Source organism: Gadus macrocephalus, chromosome 22 (genome assembly GCF_031168955.1).
Source record: "Gadus macrocephalus chromosome 22, ASM3116895v1".
In the NCBI taxonomy this organism is placed as follows: Eukaryota; Metazoa; Chordata; class Actinopteri; order Gadiformes; family Gadidae; genus Gadus; species Gadus macrocephalus.
Genome location: NC_082403.1, coordinates 14,127,592 through 14,144,488, shown reverse-complemented (window position 1 = coordinate 14,144,488; position 16,897 = coordinate 14,127,592). Strand labels below are relative to the sequence as shown.

The window sequence follows — 16,897 nt, the reverse complement described above, 5'->3', positions numbered from 1 at the left end:
GGACGAAGCGACCAATCAGAGCCGCAGCTGGCTGCGCCAAACACAGGGGACCAGGCCGCATGACATCCATGTGAGGCTACTGAGCTGCCTGCTGCTACGGTCTGAAACACACATACTGGCATCTCAAAGACACCACCATGCCCAAGAAATCGAAAGAAGAGCCGATGTGGGAAGGGGAAGAGGTCCCATCCGTGGCAGGCAAGCGAGATTACAACTTTATTAAAATGCCATGTCTAGCTTGACTCCTACAATGCTAACATGTTTCAGTTTTTGAACGTATGCTAATCGCTAGCAAGTATCTTCCTAGATGAGGTCCTAGATGAGACATAATTCTAAAAAGAGCAATTCCGACAGTTTTCACTGAGGAAGATTAAAACGATGTATATTAATAAGATGACTATATAGCCATGTCTGCTAGCAGAGGCGTTTGTCTATTCAGAGGGAGCTGATGCAACGGCTCTGTGTTCATTGAGTATGACAGTTCAATCTGGAGCTGACTCCAGTGAAATTACTCCAGCAACACGTTTTCTTCATTCGACCTAGTCCGTTTAGCTTTAAGGTCGAACATGACCTTAATAGTTGTCTATGTGATTTGTAATGGTTAGTGTTTGGACTGATCTGAGTGTTGGTGGCTGCTATTAGGGGTGGGAATCTCTTGGCACCTCACGAATCGATTCTATTCCGATTCAGAGGTCTTCGATTCTAAAACTATTATTGATGCATCTCGAAGTTTTATTTATTTTAATGTACATTTCCATGCGGGATTTTCAAAAATATCTGAATTTGCTACTCAAGAGTTTGCTAATTACTTCCTACTTTTGTGATATCATGATCATTAAAGAAATCAACAGATTAATTACCTTATCTAATATTTTATTAGAAAGGGCTTTTGTCACATATATGAGCGATGCATCGAAGAATCGATTATTTTTCTCACCCGTAGTTGCTATAATGTCATCTGTGCCTCCATCGCCAACCTCTAACGTGAAGCCTACGCTTTCTTTTGGTCATTTAGCCCCAGAGAAAACTGTGAAGAAAGGGAAGAAGGACAAAAAGGGGAAAAAGAGTGTGAGTTCAAACTTGAAATTGTTCATTCAATGTATATTTACTCATGAGTTTTTGCCTGTTGACCTGTCTGTCATCTCTGACTATTTGAATGTGCTTCGTCCAGTTCTTTGAGGACCTCGCTACAGACGACAAAGTCGAAGCAGAGGAGCCGGCTGTGAAGGAGACGCAGGGGAAGCAGGTACTGCTCTGGCGATTGTCCCCTGACCACTGGGAGACAGAGCCGCTTAACCCAAGCAATACATCCGCTGAGACCCTTAAAGTGTAATTCCGGCGAAAATGGAACCCAGGGTTTTGTTTTGGCCTGAAAACCCATCAAATAAGCCCTCCAGATACCCTTTTCATTAAGAAATCGAGTATTAGAGTTTGCCCGGCGCAATGTTTGGCGTCCATGTTATTGGCTTGGGGCATAGAGTTTCGCTTCTAAATCGGCATTTTTGAACCACTAATATTGCTAAAAATAGCACCAAACCTCTGCAGTAGCATGACTAGGGTCCCTACACATAAAACGAAGCACCAACAACTTAGTTTACAAACCCAGAGTTTATTAAAAAAGACAGTTCAACAAGAATTACCGGTAGGTCCGTGTTTACAGGAACTCCACACAAGTCGATTACCGAATGCGCCAGAGTTCAGTTCAAGGAGGAAAGTTTTGGAATTTATAACTTATATAATTTATATTTATAAATAATATATAGCAAGTGTTGACACGTAAATAAAGTGAAAGATGTCATGTTTTCTACCCTCAAATGGCCAGAGTTCTATATGTAGACACTCACTTAAGTGTTAAGTGTAAGCCAAGTGTTTTGAAATTCCTTCCAATGTGTATCAGCTAAATTTCTCTGTAGGAATGAGATTGTAACTGTGATTAAGAGCCATATAAATACAAGAGAATTGACCTGCCTCGTTCGAACCTCAGAAAAAGAAGAAAGACCGCCGGAAAGGACGAGCCGGTGACGCCGACGATGATGACGACGACGAGCAGATCATGCAGCGGCTGAAGAAGCTGTCGGTGCAGCCGAGTGACGAGGACGATGAAGATGAGCCAGGTCTGTTTGACTGTGGGATTTCTCCAAGTATCCTGAGGACAATCTATGTCGCCTTCTTAAATGACTTTCTTTACCAGTGCTAGCTAGCTAACTAGCACCGTTTGTTGTTGTTTGCCCTACAGCGGTTGTCCCAAGTAAGAAAGGAGGCAGAAAGAATAAGGTGCGTTGCAATTTGCCACCGTTGTGATGTATATAGTTGAATCTCTTTCCTCCCAAAGTAATTTGGAAGCTTGTACTTGGCTTGCAGGGGGGGAACATCTTTGCTGCCCTCAGCCAGGGTGGGAGCGACGAGGAGGAAGGTGGAGAGGACCTGGAGTCTGAGGACACGCCGTCAGCCAAGGTGACCTTTTAACTTATACAAAGGCATACTTTGAAAATGTTGTTGTTGTTGTTTATCATTGGAGCTGGGAATATTTATCAAATAGCAATATTTCAATCCAATACATAATCCAATACATGTTGATAATGCATCTTAGTTTTGGAATGAACTATTCTGCTACAAGTCAACTTCTTATTACTGTGAAGATCTTTGACAAATATGACATTCTCCATTGCTTGTTCAGTGACCTTAAAAATACCACTTTATTTAACGATTGGTTCTTTGTTGGAGTGCTGAACGTATCTTCTTTGTTTTTTGGTACGGTGTTTGTTTCCTATTAACGGTTGTGGGGTTTTCTTTATCCGGTATTTGCATTATTCCGATGTTTGTAATACGGCCGAGTCTGTAATCTGTCGTGCCGCAGCCCAATCAACACTGCAAAAGGTTGCGTGTATGTGTTTCATCATTGTTGATTATCTAGGCTAAATGGCTACAGAAGATACATGGATTAAAGTTCTCCGTCGCTACGACGGATTTCCGTCATTTGGAGTTCACAGAGGCCACTTCACATCTCCGATAACGTCGGGACAAATTTACAAACAGGCGTCATTTGGATAAACTAATCGCATATTAAGGATCTAAATAGGTACTTTCTCGCATAAAAAAATATTAAAACTTAAGAAAGTGATGTATTAACAGCACTGAAGCGAGAATTAAAACAGCTTTTAGCAGCTTTACCGCTACCGCTGCCGCGAAATGCATTCTGGGAAACTTGCATACTGTATACTGCGGTGCAGTCGGTCTGCTGTATACTGAATCCCACATTCAGTATGCAGTATACAGTACATACTGCGCAGTATGTAGTCGGCAGTACGGTAGTATGCAGTTTCGAACATGGACATAATACACGTGTGTATTATGTCGTCATACGTCAACGCCGGTAAAATTGTCAAATTATATAGTGAGTATTTAAAAGGTCTACCGTTAAAATTGACTGAAAACACAAGCATTTTAATGTACATCCCGATTATATATTAAATATATATTAAATATATTATATACAAATGTATATATATACACACCATTTTCTCGCCACATCTTACGTCTCTTTGTTGTGTTAGTGTTGAGTGTCAGAGCGAAAGTTAAGCTAGTATGAACTCCCTTATAATGATTGACGGCTCTGATGTATCGGATATTGATAAAACACAAAAAAATAAATGGAGATGGGCATGGCTGACGGAAACGGGGAACGATGGCAAGCCTTAAAAAAATATGAGACAAGCTTTGCAAAAAAAAAATCTTAGTCTAATTGAAAAGACAACAAAAAAATTGCAATAGATGCAAAAGAACAGCTGTTTAAAATCCTCCTCCTGTAAAACAGTATTGGTCGAGCATTTAAACGTGATGGCTGCATTTGGTGCTGACGTCTTATACATTTGTATTTCTTAAGCAGGTGTCAAGTAACCTAACCTGGAACATGTTTCACACACTGCACGTGACTTGGCTGTAGCGCGAATACAATTTCAGTCAGAAGATTTTTTTTCACTTTAATCCCTGAAGATATCGACCCTTCTACCTTGATCTCTGAAGGCAACGAATCTGTGTCTCAAAAGAACACCCGGCCTCTTTCTGTGTGTGTGTGTGTGTGTGTGTATGTATGTGCACTTTGGATACAGGAGGTTGAGGTGGTTTCTAAAGGAAAGAAAAGAGATAAACTTAAGTCCAAGAAGGTTAAGGTGGGTGATGGGATACGTTCTCTCCGTGTGCCGTCGTTTTCTTGGACCCATCATCCTCATCATTATAATATTCGTCATCTTTCCTTTCTACCCTGTGTTTCTCCTCCATGCATCCAGCAGTAACCCAGCATCACTGCTGGGTTATTTGCACTATTTGAATTCGGAGCCCAAAATGCCATTCCTTTTATTCAAAACATATGTTGGATTATCATTGGAGAAGCACTTGGAAGATACTGACATGACACTTGTGTTCGGCTGTGGATAACACCAGCATGATGATACTGTAGGTGGCGCTAGCTCATGAATGGCTTTCGACTAAATGCAGTACAAAGAGAAACGGTAACACAAACTTTCCGACATAAAATACATATTTGCTTCTCCGGAACAGAAGCAATAGTATTCGGAAACAAAGATGGAGGGAGGGGTGGGGGTGGGAGATGCTAAATGTTACATACTGAAAGCTGTACCTTGGTTAACGATAATGTCAAAGAATGGAGCTCACACACACAGTGCACGAGCATGCTATCTATTGTTACGTTGGCATGCCATTGTATGTGGCCATGTTAACTGCAGTATGTTTCAGAGCCCTCCTGGAATCCGTGATCACAATAAGCCTTCTGTTTAAACACTTAAATCTCTGTTTTAACACTAAAACCTCTGTTTGAACACTAAACCCTCTGTTTAACATTAAAATGTCTGTTATGTCTCTGATGTTTTTAAACTAACATTTTGTCACACAGCCACGTCATTATTTATGTATTTTAATTTGTATGTTTTTTTCTTCTGTATGAAAGTGGTTCTTAATTATCAAGTGACATTCATTTAATTTGGATGATACTACCCGGATTTGGAATTTAACTGTATCTGACCTGCTGCTCACACCGTCCTTGTCTACATGAAATTATAGGATGTATCCGAGGATGACGATGAAGAAGAAAAAAAGGATGAAGATGAGAAACCTGTGCTGAAAAATAAGAAGGTAGAAGCTAAGAAGGTAGAAGCTAAGAAGGTGGAAGCTAAGAAGGTAGAAGCTAAGCAGCCTGAAGCTAAGCAGCCTGAAGCTAAACAGCCCAAGGTAAGAGTGGCAGTTTGGTTATATTCAACTTCAAATATATAACATATTTCTATTTATGTATTTTAGCAACCTTTTGAAGCAGGATATATAACTAAGAAGTCCAAACTAAAGTCTTTGCCATTGCATTGTTGTTGAGACTGAAAAGGTTTGTTCACAAACCCTGAGTGGCTGGCCCAGGTCGGCCATTTTCAATGATGACGAATGATAATGAATCCCGGAATGTCCCGACACCTAAACTGAAAGTAGCATTTATAACAGTATACTGCTGCTGTGGTTGTGTATCAAAACAATCACACATCTTTAGTTTGTTGAATATACAATGTCTTTCCTTCTTGTTTTTTTATATACTTCAGCTGTTGACACTGCGTTTACAGTGATCTGAAGCAGGGATTATTAATTGAATTATTATTATAAAAATATTATTATTAAATAATTAATTATTAATTAAAGATTCGAACACCGGTCTTTGTCTATCGGTGTATTTCTGCCCTGAGGAAAGTCGGGCAGCAGCACGGTCCATATTTCTACACAAGGCCAATGCAAAGTGCCCTGCCCTAAACAATAGCCTAACTATAGCGCCATAACCAAGATATGTCTCATGTAGGGCCCGACCGATTCATCGGCCTGCCGATTTAATCGGCCGATAATAGCCTTTTTGAAAATAATCGACATCTGCCAAAAAGACGCAGATTACAACCGATTTTTATTTTTTTTTTATTTTTTAGAAATGTTATTGCGCTTAGTATCCTGCAGATTGCGCTCCTACTCGCCTAGCTAACTAACAACTTTAGCTGGAGTAAAAAAGAGGAGATTGAATTTTACCGTACAACATGAAAGCACGCTCGCTCAGGCAGCTGCGCACTCACCTCACCAATGTACACAAGACGCGTTGTTTGAGCATGTTGTGCCTGTTTTTCTTTAGGTCCCAGGACATGTTAATTTGTTATACTGTAGACTCTAACGGTGAGACCATACTGCTCAGCACGCACGTGTTAGTCACGGCTCACGAGCGCAGCACATTGGGAGTTAGTTATTTATTTTACATTTTAAATTACACAAATTTTTGACTGTAAATGTATTCTAAAACACTCAAAGGTTCTGCATTCAATTCACATATTCGTCAAAAGTGTTTAAAGTATATTTAAGGTATCAAAAACTACGTTGTATATGCTTTTTTTTTTTTTTTTTTTTAATCGGCCGATTAAATCGTAATCGTAATTTTTCTCTGAAAATAATCGGCATCGGCACTCTAAAATCAATATCGGTCGGGCCCTAGTCTCATGTACAATGATGTTCAGAATTCTATCCCAGTGAACGTGTGGGTGGGTGTAACGCATAAAGACAGTATATAATACAGGCTAAACTTACTTTTCTTATGTGTACGTTGGTGGAATCTATCGCTGACTGCAAAAATAAGTGCACTTGTAGGTCCTACTCGTTGAGATTTGGACGGAATCTATGGAAGAAGGGCACCTTTGTTCTATTATTTATTATCATCTATTTATTTTTCTGTAGGCCACAAGTATTTGAGCTGAGCAAGACTTTTTTTTATTCTTTCATAAATACCGCCATATATCCCGAGAAATGTCAGGAAGGTATAATACAAATACATGTATTATACCTTCCTGACATTCCTGACGCCCAAGCCTAGTTACGACCCAAGACCAACTTTTGTAGTACTTTCGTTTTGTATAATCTATCTTAAGTATTATTTAAAACGTGCCAGACACCGTGATGTTGTTGTACTATAAGTTTCTGAGAAGCTTAAATCTTAATATATAGAGATATAGAAATCTAGATAGATATCCATGCATCCCTAGAAGTAATGAATGTTATGATTGAACATGTCCCATATGATTGAACATGTCCCATCCTGCAACAGATTTTCATTGTTTTTAGTGTGAGTACTACTACAAGACGGGTTATGTGGTGTTTTCTTTAGCCTGTGGAAAAAGAAGAGGAGAAGCAAAAGAAAGGCAAGAAAGACCCGCCGAAGAAGCACGTTGAGTGGAAGCGTAGTAGTGATGAGGAGGAGGAGGATGACGACAACGATGATAGTGACGGAGATGACATGATGAAGGTAGGATTGGTTTTTCATAAAAAATATAAATGTTCTTGTTTCCTGCTTTGACCATGACAACTATTTATATATATTTTTCTATCTGAAGTGTGCTGAAGACGTTATAGCCGAGCAGGCGAAGAAGGATGAAGACGACCCATTTGCTAATCTCAGTAAGAAGGAGAAGAAGAAGAAAAAGAAGATGGTAAGAGTTTGTTTATGTCTTACGTCTCAACAGAAGTTCGATCGGTGTGCCAACAATCATCAGAATTTACTTGGAAGTTAGTCTCACAAATCAGACTCAAGATTTATATCTCAAGTCTGAAGCAGACCATATCAAATCTGGGTTAAAGGGAGTTCCACTTTCTTTTGTTTCATGGTTTAAGTGTAGCTGGAGGCCAGAATCTATCTACACATGGGCCGCGGCCCCGTACCCGAGCTCATTTGCATTCTAAAGTCTAGAACGTTTTGCTAGTGTGACAACGGCATCCGTATTCCAGCACGGAACAGCCCCTTGGCCACGGCACACTTGGGAGATGTATGCCTCATCCTTTAGGGCAAATGAGCTTTCCTCGGTTGAGTGTCCTCCCCTTGTTGACTTGGTTCCCAGGCTCTGTGCCGACTGCCCCTAGAAGTTCTGCTATAGTGTAAGGCCCCGTCCACACGAAGCCGAAACAGGCGAAACCGTTACGGTTTCGATCAATCCGGTTTCGCAGTATCTCCGTAAAGACGGAGTCAAGCGAAACCGGGTAGATCTGTAGAAACGCTGTAGTACAAATTCCAGGCCCATAAGGGGCGCTGCTTCTGCTACAGAAATCCTTGTTGTTGTGAGTTCTGAGACTCCGCGGGCTTAACAGTCATTGGCTAGAGGGTCGAGGGGTGGGGCGATGACGTCATGGTTTACGGTTTCAGTCGGTTTCAGGCGTCCACACGAATCCAAAACGAAACCGGGTAGATTTGAAACCACCTCCGAGGGTGGTTTCAGAAGTTTGCGGTTTCGGTCAGCGGATTCGCTGGCTTCGTGTAGACGGAAGGCCGAACCGTACAAGACCTTTGCGGTTTCGCCATGAAATCGGCTTCGTGTGGACGGGGCCTAAGACTTGAGAAATTAAAAATTCCATTGCCCTGCGATTTGTGCTCCTTTTAGATCTTGAGGTGTTTCACTGAATGATGTATTCTCTTGTTGCAGGACGAATGCAAAATGTAAAGGATTCACTCAAAGTGGAGTACTTTCCTCTTGCTCCATATCCTCCTGGTTGTTTTCAGATGGAGTATGAGCGGCAGGTGGCTAGCGTGCGGGCTAAAAGCGCCATAGAGGGAGACTTCTCAGTGTCACAGGCCGAGATGTCATCAAGACAGGCCATGCTGGAGAACGCCTCGGATATCAAGGTAACTCCTCACACTGTATGTAGAATGCGTTGGTCGCGGTTTTACAAAGGAAAAATGACGTAAATCGTGGTATTATTGATCCTCCTCAGCTGGAGCGGTTCAGCATATCTGCTCATGGAAAAGAGCTGTTTGTCAACGCTGACCTCCTGATCGTCGCAGGACGAAGATATGGCTTGGTTGGACCAAATGGGTAAATGTTCTCATCCGGGCACTTTCAACATCCGTCTGCTCATTGGTGACGAATGACTTGATCTTGAGTGTTGTTTTCTCTCTCTCGCCGTTTCTAAACAGAAAAGGAAAGACCACATTGCTGAAACACATCGCCAACCGAGCGTTGAGCATCCCCCCCAACATCGACTGTTTGCTGTGTGAACAAGGTGAGCCAACCTGCCAACGCTTAAAGCTGTCTCCTCTCCCCGGCCACGCCGCCCCCCCTGCCTCTGGTCGGCCCCCCTCCCTCAGAGCTCCGCCCTGTGTGTCGTTGCAGAGGTGGTGGCGGACGACACGCCGGCGGTGCAGGCGGTGCTGAAGGCGGACACCCGCCGCCTGAAGCTGCTGGAGGAGGAGCGCATGCTGCAGGCCCTGCTCGAGAAGGGGGAGGACAGCGTCTCCGAGCGGCTGGACAAGGTGGGTCCCCAGGGACCCCCGGAGTCGCACCGACCCCCCGCTTATTATTCACAGTCACACGATGGATGACATGTCTCGTGGATTGGCTTGTGTATTACGTTGCCAGGGATGACATTTCTCATGCTCTTTTTAAATGAACGAATCCAGACCTAAGAGGGAGTACTAGTAGAGTTACGATTGTGTGTTTAACATTATATATATATATATATATATATATAACTATATATATATATATATATATAACTATATATATATATATATATATATATATATATATATATATATATATATATATATATATATATATATATATATATATATATATATATAACTTAGTTACATTTGGTTAGTTCTGCAATTTGGCATTCAATTATGATGATGGAAAAATGTATCCAAAGAAGGGGAAGAGACAATGATTGATTGTACGATCCAGCCCAGCAGTGCAGTCTTTACGCTCCCTTCACATGCATCGACTCTGGGTCCCCTCTAGGTCTACGAAGAGCTGCGGGCCATCGGGGCAGCGGCGGCCGAGCCCAGAGCCCGCAGGATCCTGGCTGGTCTGTCCTTCACCCCCGAGATGCAGAACCGGCCGACCAAGAAGTTCTCCGGGGGCTGGAGAATGAGGGTGTCCCTTGCTAGGTAGGGGGGTGTGTGTGTGTGTGTTTTTGCACACAGAGTAATGGTTTGTTGTCCCTTGTCTCAGCAGTGATGAGGTGTACTGATCTGTTTCAGGGCCTTGTTTATGGAGCCCACTCTGCTCATGCTGGATGAGCCTACCAACCACCTGGATCTGAACGCCGTCATCTGGCTCAACAAGTACGCCGCTACACTCTTTAAGATGGCCATTATAACCTGCTTTTAATTAGAGCTAGGGTATGCCATTTATTGAAGATGCATTTTGTCGTAATCTTGTTTTTACATCTTGACAGCAATCAATAATTAAATCAAATACTCTCAATAAAAAGAACAGATCTGTTGTCTGTGGCTGTTGCAGGACTTTAATAAGCCTGTCCAATCATTTAATTTTGCCTGAATGAAATGATGAGATGGGTCACCTGTCGGACTACCTACCTCTTTTCAAAATCGACCCTACTTTAAGCAGTCCTGTTTATATTGAATAGTCTTGCCTTGGTGTTTGTAGTATTTACATTTTAGTTTTTCTATTTAAAGCTACCTGCAAGGCTGGAAGAAGACTCTTCTTATAGTTTCCCACGACCAGAGTTTCCTGGATGAAGTGTGTACAGACATCATCCACCTTGACTACCAGAAGCTCTTCTACTACCGGGGCAACTACTGTAAGTCTCCGTCTATAACTTTAAGTTTCAAATGGCTCCAGAATCTCTCCGTACCTTGAATTCAACACGATGTCGCCAAATGGTTGCACCCCCCATCTCACATAGTTGGTGCCTATTTTTCCGACCGTCTTTTCAGTGACCTTCAAAAAGATGTACGTGCAGAAACAGAAAGAGCTCCAGAAGCAGTACGACAAGCAGGAGAAGAAGCTCAAGGATCTAAAGGCGGGGGGAAAGTCCACCAAGCAGGCCGTAAGTCTCGCTCACTCACACCCAACGACCCGCCTGCCTTCTGGGCTCCCCTCCCCGCTCATGGACCGGGCCCCCACCTGTGTGTTTTAGCGACTACGGATCCATCACACATAACACTGCTGTCTTTGTAAATGAGGTTACTATAGGTACATGAGGGTTAAAGTTACTCCTCTATACCAATCTTTGATCTTCACAATTCAGACAAGAAAAATGATATGTGAAAACAACGGCAACACTGCACTGGCTGAAGTTGGAACGTTTTCTTTCACTCAAACCGTTTTAGGAAACTTGTTTTTGGGGGTTAAACGCAAAAACCGAAATGATGAAATGGTTCAGTTCAGCAACAAGTTCTTGAAAAAGGGGTTTTCTTTCGGTCCACAGGAGAAGCAGACCAAGGAGGCTTTGACCAGAAAACAGGCCAAGGGCAAAAAGAAGGGAGGCGTTGAGGAAGAGAGCAAGGAGAGCACAGAGCTGCTGAAGAGACCCAAGGAGTACACGGTCAAGTTCACCTTCCCCAACCCCCCCACTCTCTCACCGCCCATCCTGGGACTGCACAGTAAGCACGGCCCCTTGTGTCGCTCCACTTCCAGACGGGAACCCAAAATACAGTGATAGATCCGCTTTTGTGAAGCAGTTTTGGTCTGGCTCACACCTCAGCCTCAGGATTAAAGGCTTTTAGAATGTGTCTTATGATGGATTTGCATGTAATTGTTTGATTGGATCACACCAATCACTCACGTTGCAACTCTTACCGGTTCTGTCCTCCCCAGATGGGGAGGGGAGACAGAATTCAACATATACATTAAGTCCGTAAATTGTACGCCATAAATTGTTGAATGGGCAAATGATTGTTGAGAATGGCTGAAATGGTGACCAACTACATTTATTTTTTGCCAACGCAGGCGTTGATTTTGGCTACGACGGCCAGAAGCCTCTGTTCAAGAACGTAGAATTTGGAATTGACATGGAGTCGAGAAGTAAGTACATGCTGTAATCTTGCTATAGCTGATCTGAAATGGGTTCGCTACCACTTCATTCAAACGTTAATCTGCTCTTTCAGTTTGCATTGTTGGGCCCAACGGCGTTGGAAAGAGTACCCTGTTGTTGCTCCTCACCGGACGATTAAATCCGGTAAGTGTGAAACATTTCCACAATACTTTAAACTTCTTAACTGTATTGATCTGCAAGTGACTGAACTTATTTCTCTTTCAGGGCAAAGGTGAAATGAGGAAGAATCATCGACTGGTGAGGCCATTTTTTGTTAAAACAAATGAGGAAAGATCTGCACATTTCAAACCTTTGTTTTCAATAAATAGCCATTATGTTAAAATAAATGGAATGACCACCCTGCCTTTCATTTATTATAATTCAATTCTCTACGAGTACATCCGCATGCTAAAATGTGAAACGGTTACTGTCGTTAACACATTTATGGGGGTAATGTTTGATCCCCTTTATACATGCCACTTGGATAAATAAGTTTCGGTCAGTTTCAGCGGGAGGCGGAGGGATAATCCCTTTGATGCACCAATCATCAGATATTCATGTTACACCCACCAGTGAATACATGCATATACATTAACGTTAATCAAATAAACAAAAGACTATCTAAAGTAGAGAGCAAACCCACAATAAGTCGCTCTAGCGCCGTTACCTGACTTGGTATCGCATCTTTTCGGCCAGCCATAACAGTAAACAGTGCTTCCCCCATCAGGACTGTGGATTGTGCCATTCATTCCATACTTCAGATCTGGAATCAGCCTTGTGCTTGTACCAAATTACAAACACTGGACAATTTCCACTTGGGGATACTGATTTGGAAGTTTGACTGTCCCGAGTCGTGACTTTATACTGGCCCTGGGCAATCGGCCACCCCTTATTATCGAACCCGGCCCTATGCTGGTCGTAAATAGTTCTAACCCAAGTTCAATATCCATGGATTCATGAGGAAACAACCCCTGTCCGGACAACCTCTTCCACACTAAAACCTTTTCTACTCTGCACAGAAAGTGGGCTTCTTCAACCAGCAGTACGCCGACCAGTTGAACATGGACGAGGCCGCCACAGAGTACCTGATGAGGAACTTCAACCTCCCCTATCAGGACAGCAGGAAGTGCCTGGGGCGCTTCGGCCTGGAGAGCCACGCACACACCATCCAGATCTCCAAACTCTCAGGTCCTGCCTCTTCAGTGATGGATACAACTAGGACCCACTTCACACATTTGCATCAGTGTTGTCTATATTTCACAATTTGTTTCCCCTTCAGGTGGTCAGAAGGCCAGAGTCGTGTTTGCAGAGCTCTCGTGTCGCCAGCCTGATGTTCTCATTTTGGTATGTTGGACCTCTGGACTGTATGTACTGAGGGGGGATGCCTGAATGGTTGGTGATTTAACTTCCTTTTATTTTCTCATTAGGATGAACCCACTAACAATCTGGACATTGAGTCCATCGATGCTTTGTCAGAGGCCATCAACGAGTACAAAGGAGGTAGGATCATTCATTCAGCCCGTAAAATATGTATTCAATAATTTGATTCTTGTTTAATACTGTTCGCTCACTGAAGTTTTTTTAACAAACACCAAATTGCAGAGCTACAAATCTGAAATATTTCTGTCCTATAAGCCAGCTAACTTTGAACATTGTAGCTAGAGAATCGATGCAGCCTTCTATCACACCCTTGGATTAAAGTCATTGTTGTCTTCGTGTCCAGCCGTGATCATCGTGAGCCACGACGCCAGGCTCATCACAGAGACCCAGTGCCAGCTGTGGGTGGTGGAGGACAGCGCCGTCAACCAGATCGACGGAGACTTTGAGGACTACAAGCGTGAAGTGTTGGAATCATTGGGAGAGACCCTGGTCCACAAGATCAAGGAGAAAGAGTGACATTGCTATACACACACAACTGGTCAGGGGGCGGTCGTATGAAGAGCAGCGCTGTATTGCCACTCAATGTACTGATAGTGCCCCCGTCTTGAAGGGTTTTGCATGTTTTACCAAGGGACAATGAATCTGAATAAAGCCTAAATTTAACATCACATGACTAGTTAACCAAGAAAATATGTTTAACAGCAAGAACGTAAACCAATGAGAATTAAAACATTTTATTTTAATTGTTTGGTAAATCATGTAATGACGAAATTGTGGACAGCTCAAATGGAAAAAGGACACTTTATTTCCACATCACTCAACATGTATATAGATTTTTCATACCCCCTATTTGAGATAGGCCTTGTATATTTTCTTCACTTTAGCAACTTCTTTCTCGTCAGGCACCATCTTGTCATACCATGTGTACCATGGCTCTCCAGAAGTCAAACATGCAGGAGTTGGTGTTGAACCCACTGCATCATGGGAATTGGAAAAGTCTTCCGCCAAGAATTCCACATGGGGTATTTGGAATGGTAGTAAACCTGTGGAAATTATCAAGAAAGGGATGTCTTGACATTTTCCCATATATTTTCTCTTGCAATTGCTCAAATTAAACAAGACTAATGTAGGAATAAGCCAATTAGGTATTTAGAATTCAAAAGACTGGTTATACTTGAGTTTCAAAGAGGAACAGATTTACACCAGCCCCATCATTGAAGTAATGGTATGCAGCCAGTGAGAAGAGTCGGGCCATATTATCATACACCAAGCTAGCCATACTGACAGTTAACCCATGCATTCGAATCATAATAAAAATGCATTACTTCAACCTACCATGGTCTCTTGCCATGTTGACTGCCTGATTAAGCACCTTCTGTTGTTTCATACAGACACCTAGGGAGATAGAAGAATGTTCAGGAAATGGGATTCCTCTTTGAAGTTGAAGGACCCAACAAAATCAAACAATATTAAGAACAGTGGCTTACCGGTTCGAGTGGGATCATATACCTTCCCGGTGTAAGGGTTTATGAACTGCTGCAACAACTTTACATTCTGCAAAAACAAGTATATGAAAGGCTCAAGTTTGGGGGATGACGACTCATACACATTAGTTCAATTGATGTATCACTTATTCATTTCTTAATAGACCCCAAATGTATTTCAATTTGCTTATTAAAACAAGTTACATATATTCACTATGTTTAATAAAAGGGACCTTGTCCACTCAATTATACTCCACTATGCAACCCAATTTACACCAGGGCTTGTGACGTCACATTGAAATGAAGATGCAAAAGTGTTCAGCCAAGGGAACCCTCTGGGGTATCCTTTTTCCGTCGCAATGGACATGTATAAATCGAAAGACAAAATCTAAAAACGAATACAATGAAAGTTGGCGTCAAAGACATTATCTTGCAACTGACCTGATGGTGAATGATGACATTGTTGTCGCGACAAATGGGACAAGGGTTTCCACATATTTTGTCTCCCCTCTGACATACAAGAAAAAAAACGTTGATTAATACTTGACAGATGATTAGTCTTCCTTAATGACCGCATATCGAAACTTTCTTTAAAACACTTGCAATGCAGGTCTTGCGGGTTTTCTGTGGGGGTATGCCTCCTTTGTGGTTCCTCCTGTAATCCGCCCACACGTGACCTTTTCCATAACGCTCAATGTACTCTGTGGGAAAAACGCATCAAGTTCATGTTAAGCCCTTTGAGACTGAACCAGTGATCAAGGGCTTTACAAATAAATTGAAATAAGAAAGGGAGGCTGCAAGAAGAAACAACTGTCCTAGTATTACAATGTGCAAACCTTCGCTTTCCAGGTAATCCCAGGGGTTGTCCTTGTAGCGCACAACAGCCTCGTTTGGGCTGTCATCCTTGACAGGCAGCGCCGTGCAGAACGTGCGTCGTCCCAGAAGCTCCACCTTTGGGCCGCTCCGAGCCCACAGCGTGACCAGTCTCTGGGAACATGGCTGAAGAGGACGACAGACGTTTTAGGGACATCACTGGCAATGACTAGACACCAACAACCAATTAAATCCCTACTTGAATACCGGTTGACCAAACCTCACAGCAAGATAAAGGATCGCTGGCCTATCCAATGTCAGCTGTGTTCAGTACAACAGCTTCACAGGCATACATGGATCCCAATCATTCATATATGTTCAGCACATTGTATCATAATAATGTAGAGCATCATAAACTATCACAATACCTTATGTATTACTAGAGACCGCAAAACCGGAGTAGATATGCGGCACAAAATCTTGCTAAAGCTTTGTATGGGTGCCGCCATGTTGTTCCCGTGTATTATTCCTTAACGTGTTTCTTCCTCTTTCATTTCCTCTGTTTAACTTTACGCCGTACGGGGTGTTACTGCCGCCTACTGTCCACCTAGAGGACGTTTCTCACCGGGTCCTTCCTCCTCCCTCTTCTTGTGATTCGAGTCTCTAAAATCTGATACTGCTCCCTAGTGTCAAGTGCGAGAAGTACAACTTCACGCTATGTTTTAATTAATTGTTTACGTTTAGAAACTGTAGATACTATAATGTTATTATTATTATACTACTACTACTACTACTACTACTACTACTACTACTAATAATAATACTATTTGCATATTATTCACAATGCATTTTTCGACTGTTATAATTCCGGCCAAATGGTGTTAAATAAATGTATTATTTCAACAGTATTTCAATAAAATCGGATAGTTAATACGTTTCTGATGTATTTGTATCACTTTATGATACACAAAAGTGTTTTCTCAATAAATTCGACCATTATTCTCTAAGCGTTCAATGGCGACTTATTTTGTAGGCGGGGCAAAAACGACCACTTGACCTAAATCCACTGGGTAGCCATCTTTAGGAATTATTATTATTCCCATTTCGACGTTGAATATAGTCTTCTAGCCAAGTAAAGTTAGAAATTAATATATCATTGGTTATGATGGACAAAATAAATTAAATATAAGAAACTTTCGATTACAAATGTAGTCAGATTAGCTAGAATTTCATCGAAGTGTAGACACTACGCCCTTATGCCCTTGGCAGGGCCGTGATGTCAACGTGCTTTTAGAGACTCCATTTTGTCGCCGTGCGCAGACCGTGAGCAACCGCATCATATGACGTCAAAGTCGTCACTGGATATAAAA

At 42.2% G+C, this 16,897-nt stretch overlaps 2 protein-coding genes across 3 annotated transcripts; one reads left to right on the top strand and one right to left on the bottom strand.

Annotated features, from left to right (window-relative positions):
- The first annotated feature begins 19 nt into the window (after positions 1-19).
- On the top strand, positions 20-14,564 carry abcf1 (ATP-binding cassette, sub-family F (GCN20), member 1). 2 transcript variants are annotated; one of them, XM_060044100.1, is made up of 26 exons: positions 20-198; positions 1,016-1,068; positions 1,172-1,246; positions 1,985-2,114; positions 2,237-2,274; positions 2,362-2,454; positions 4,110-4,169; positions 5,077-5,244; positions 7,187-7,324; positions 7,413-7,508; positions 8,570-8,692; positions 8,782-8,882; positions 8,984-9,069; positions 9,180-9,319; positions 9,810-9,958; positions 10,052-10,135; positions 10,490-10,614; positions 10,751-10,863; positions 11,245-11,419; positions 11,766-11,840; positions 11,924-11,994; positions 12,076-12,108; positions 12,870-13,038; positions 13,130-13,194; positions 13,278-13,350; positions 13,574-14,564. In XM_060044100.1, the coding sequence occupies exons 1-26, from the start codon at positions 138-140 to the stop codon at positions 13,744-13,746; spliced, it is 2,667 nt and encodes an 888-aa protein (XP_059900083.1). In that variant the 5' UTR covers positions 20-137; the 3' UTR covers positions 13,747-14,564. The 2 variants fall into 2 exon arrangements, with proteins under 2 accessions (XP_059900083.1, XP_059900084.1); XM_060044101.1 differs by lacking the exon at positions 4,110-4,169.
- mrps18b (mitochondrial ribosomal protein S18B) lies at positions 13,949-16,146 on the bottom strand. Its single transcript, XM_060044135.1, has 7 exons — positions 15,956-16,146; positions 15,551-15,713; positions 15,318-15,415; positions 15,156-15,224; positions 14,718-14,784; positions 14,566-14,625; positions 13,949-14,273 (listed from the first exon to the last, which is right to left on the bottom strand). Exons 1-7 carry the CDS (start codon positions 16,034-16,036, stop codon positions 14,077-14,079), a joined length of 735 nt encoding a protein of 244 aa, XP_059900118.1. The 5' UTR covers positions 16,037-16,146; the 3' UTR covers positions 13,949-14,076.
- Between the last annotated feature and the right edge of the window lie 751 nt (positions 16,147-16,897).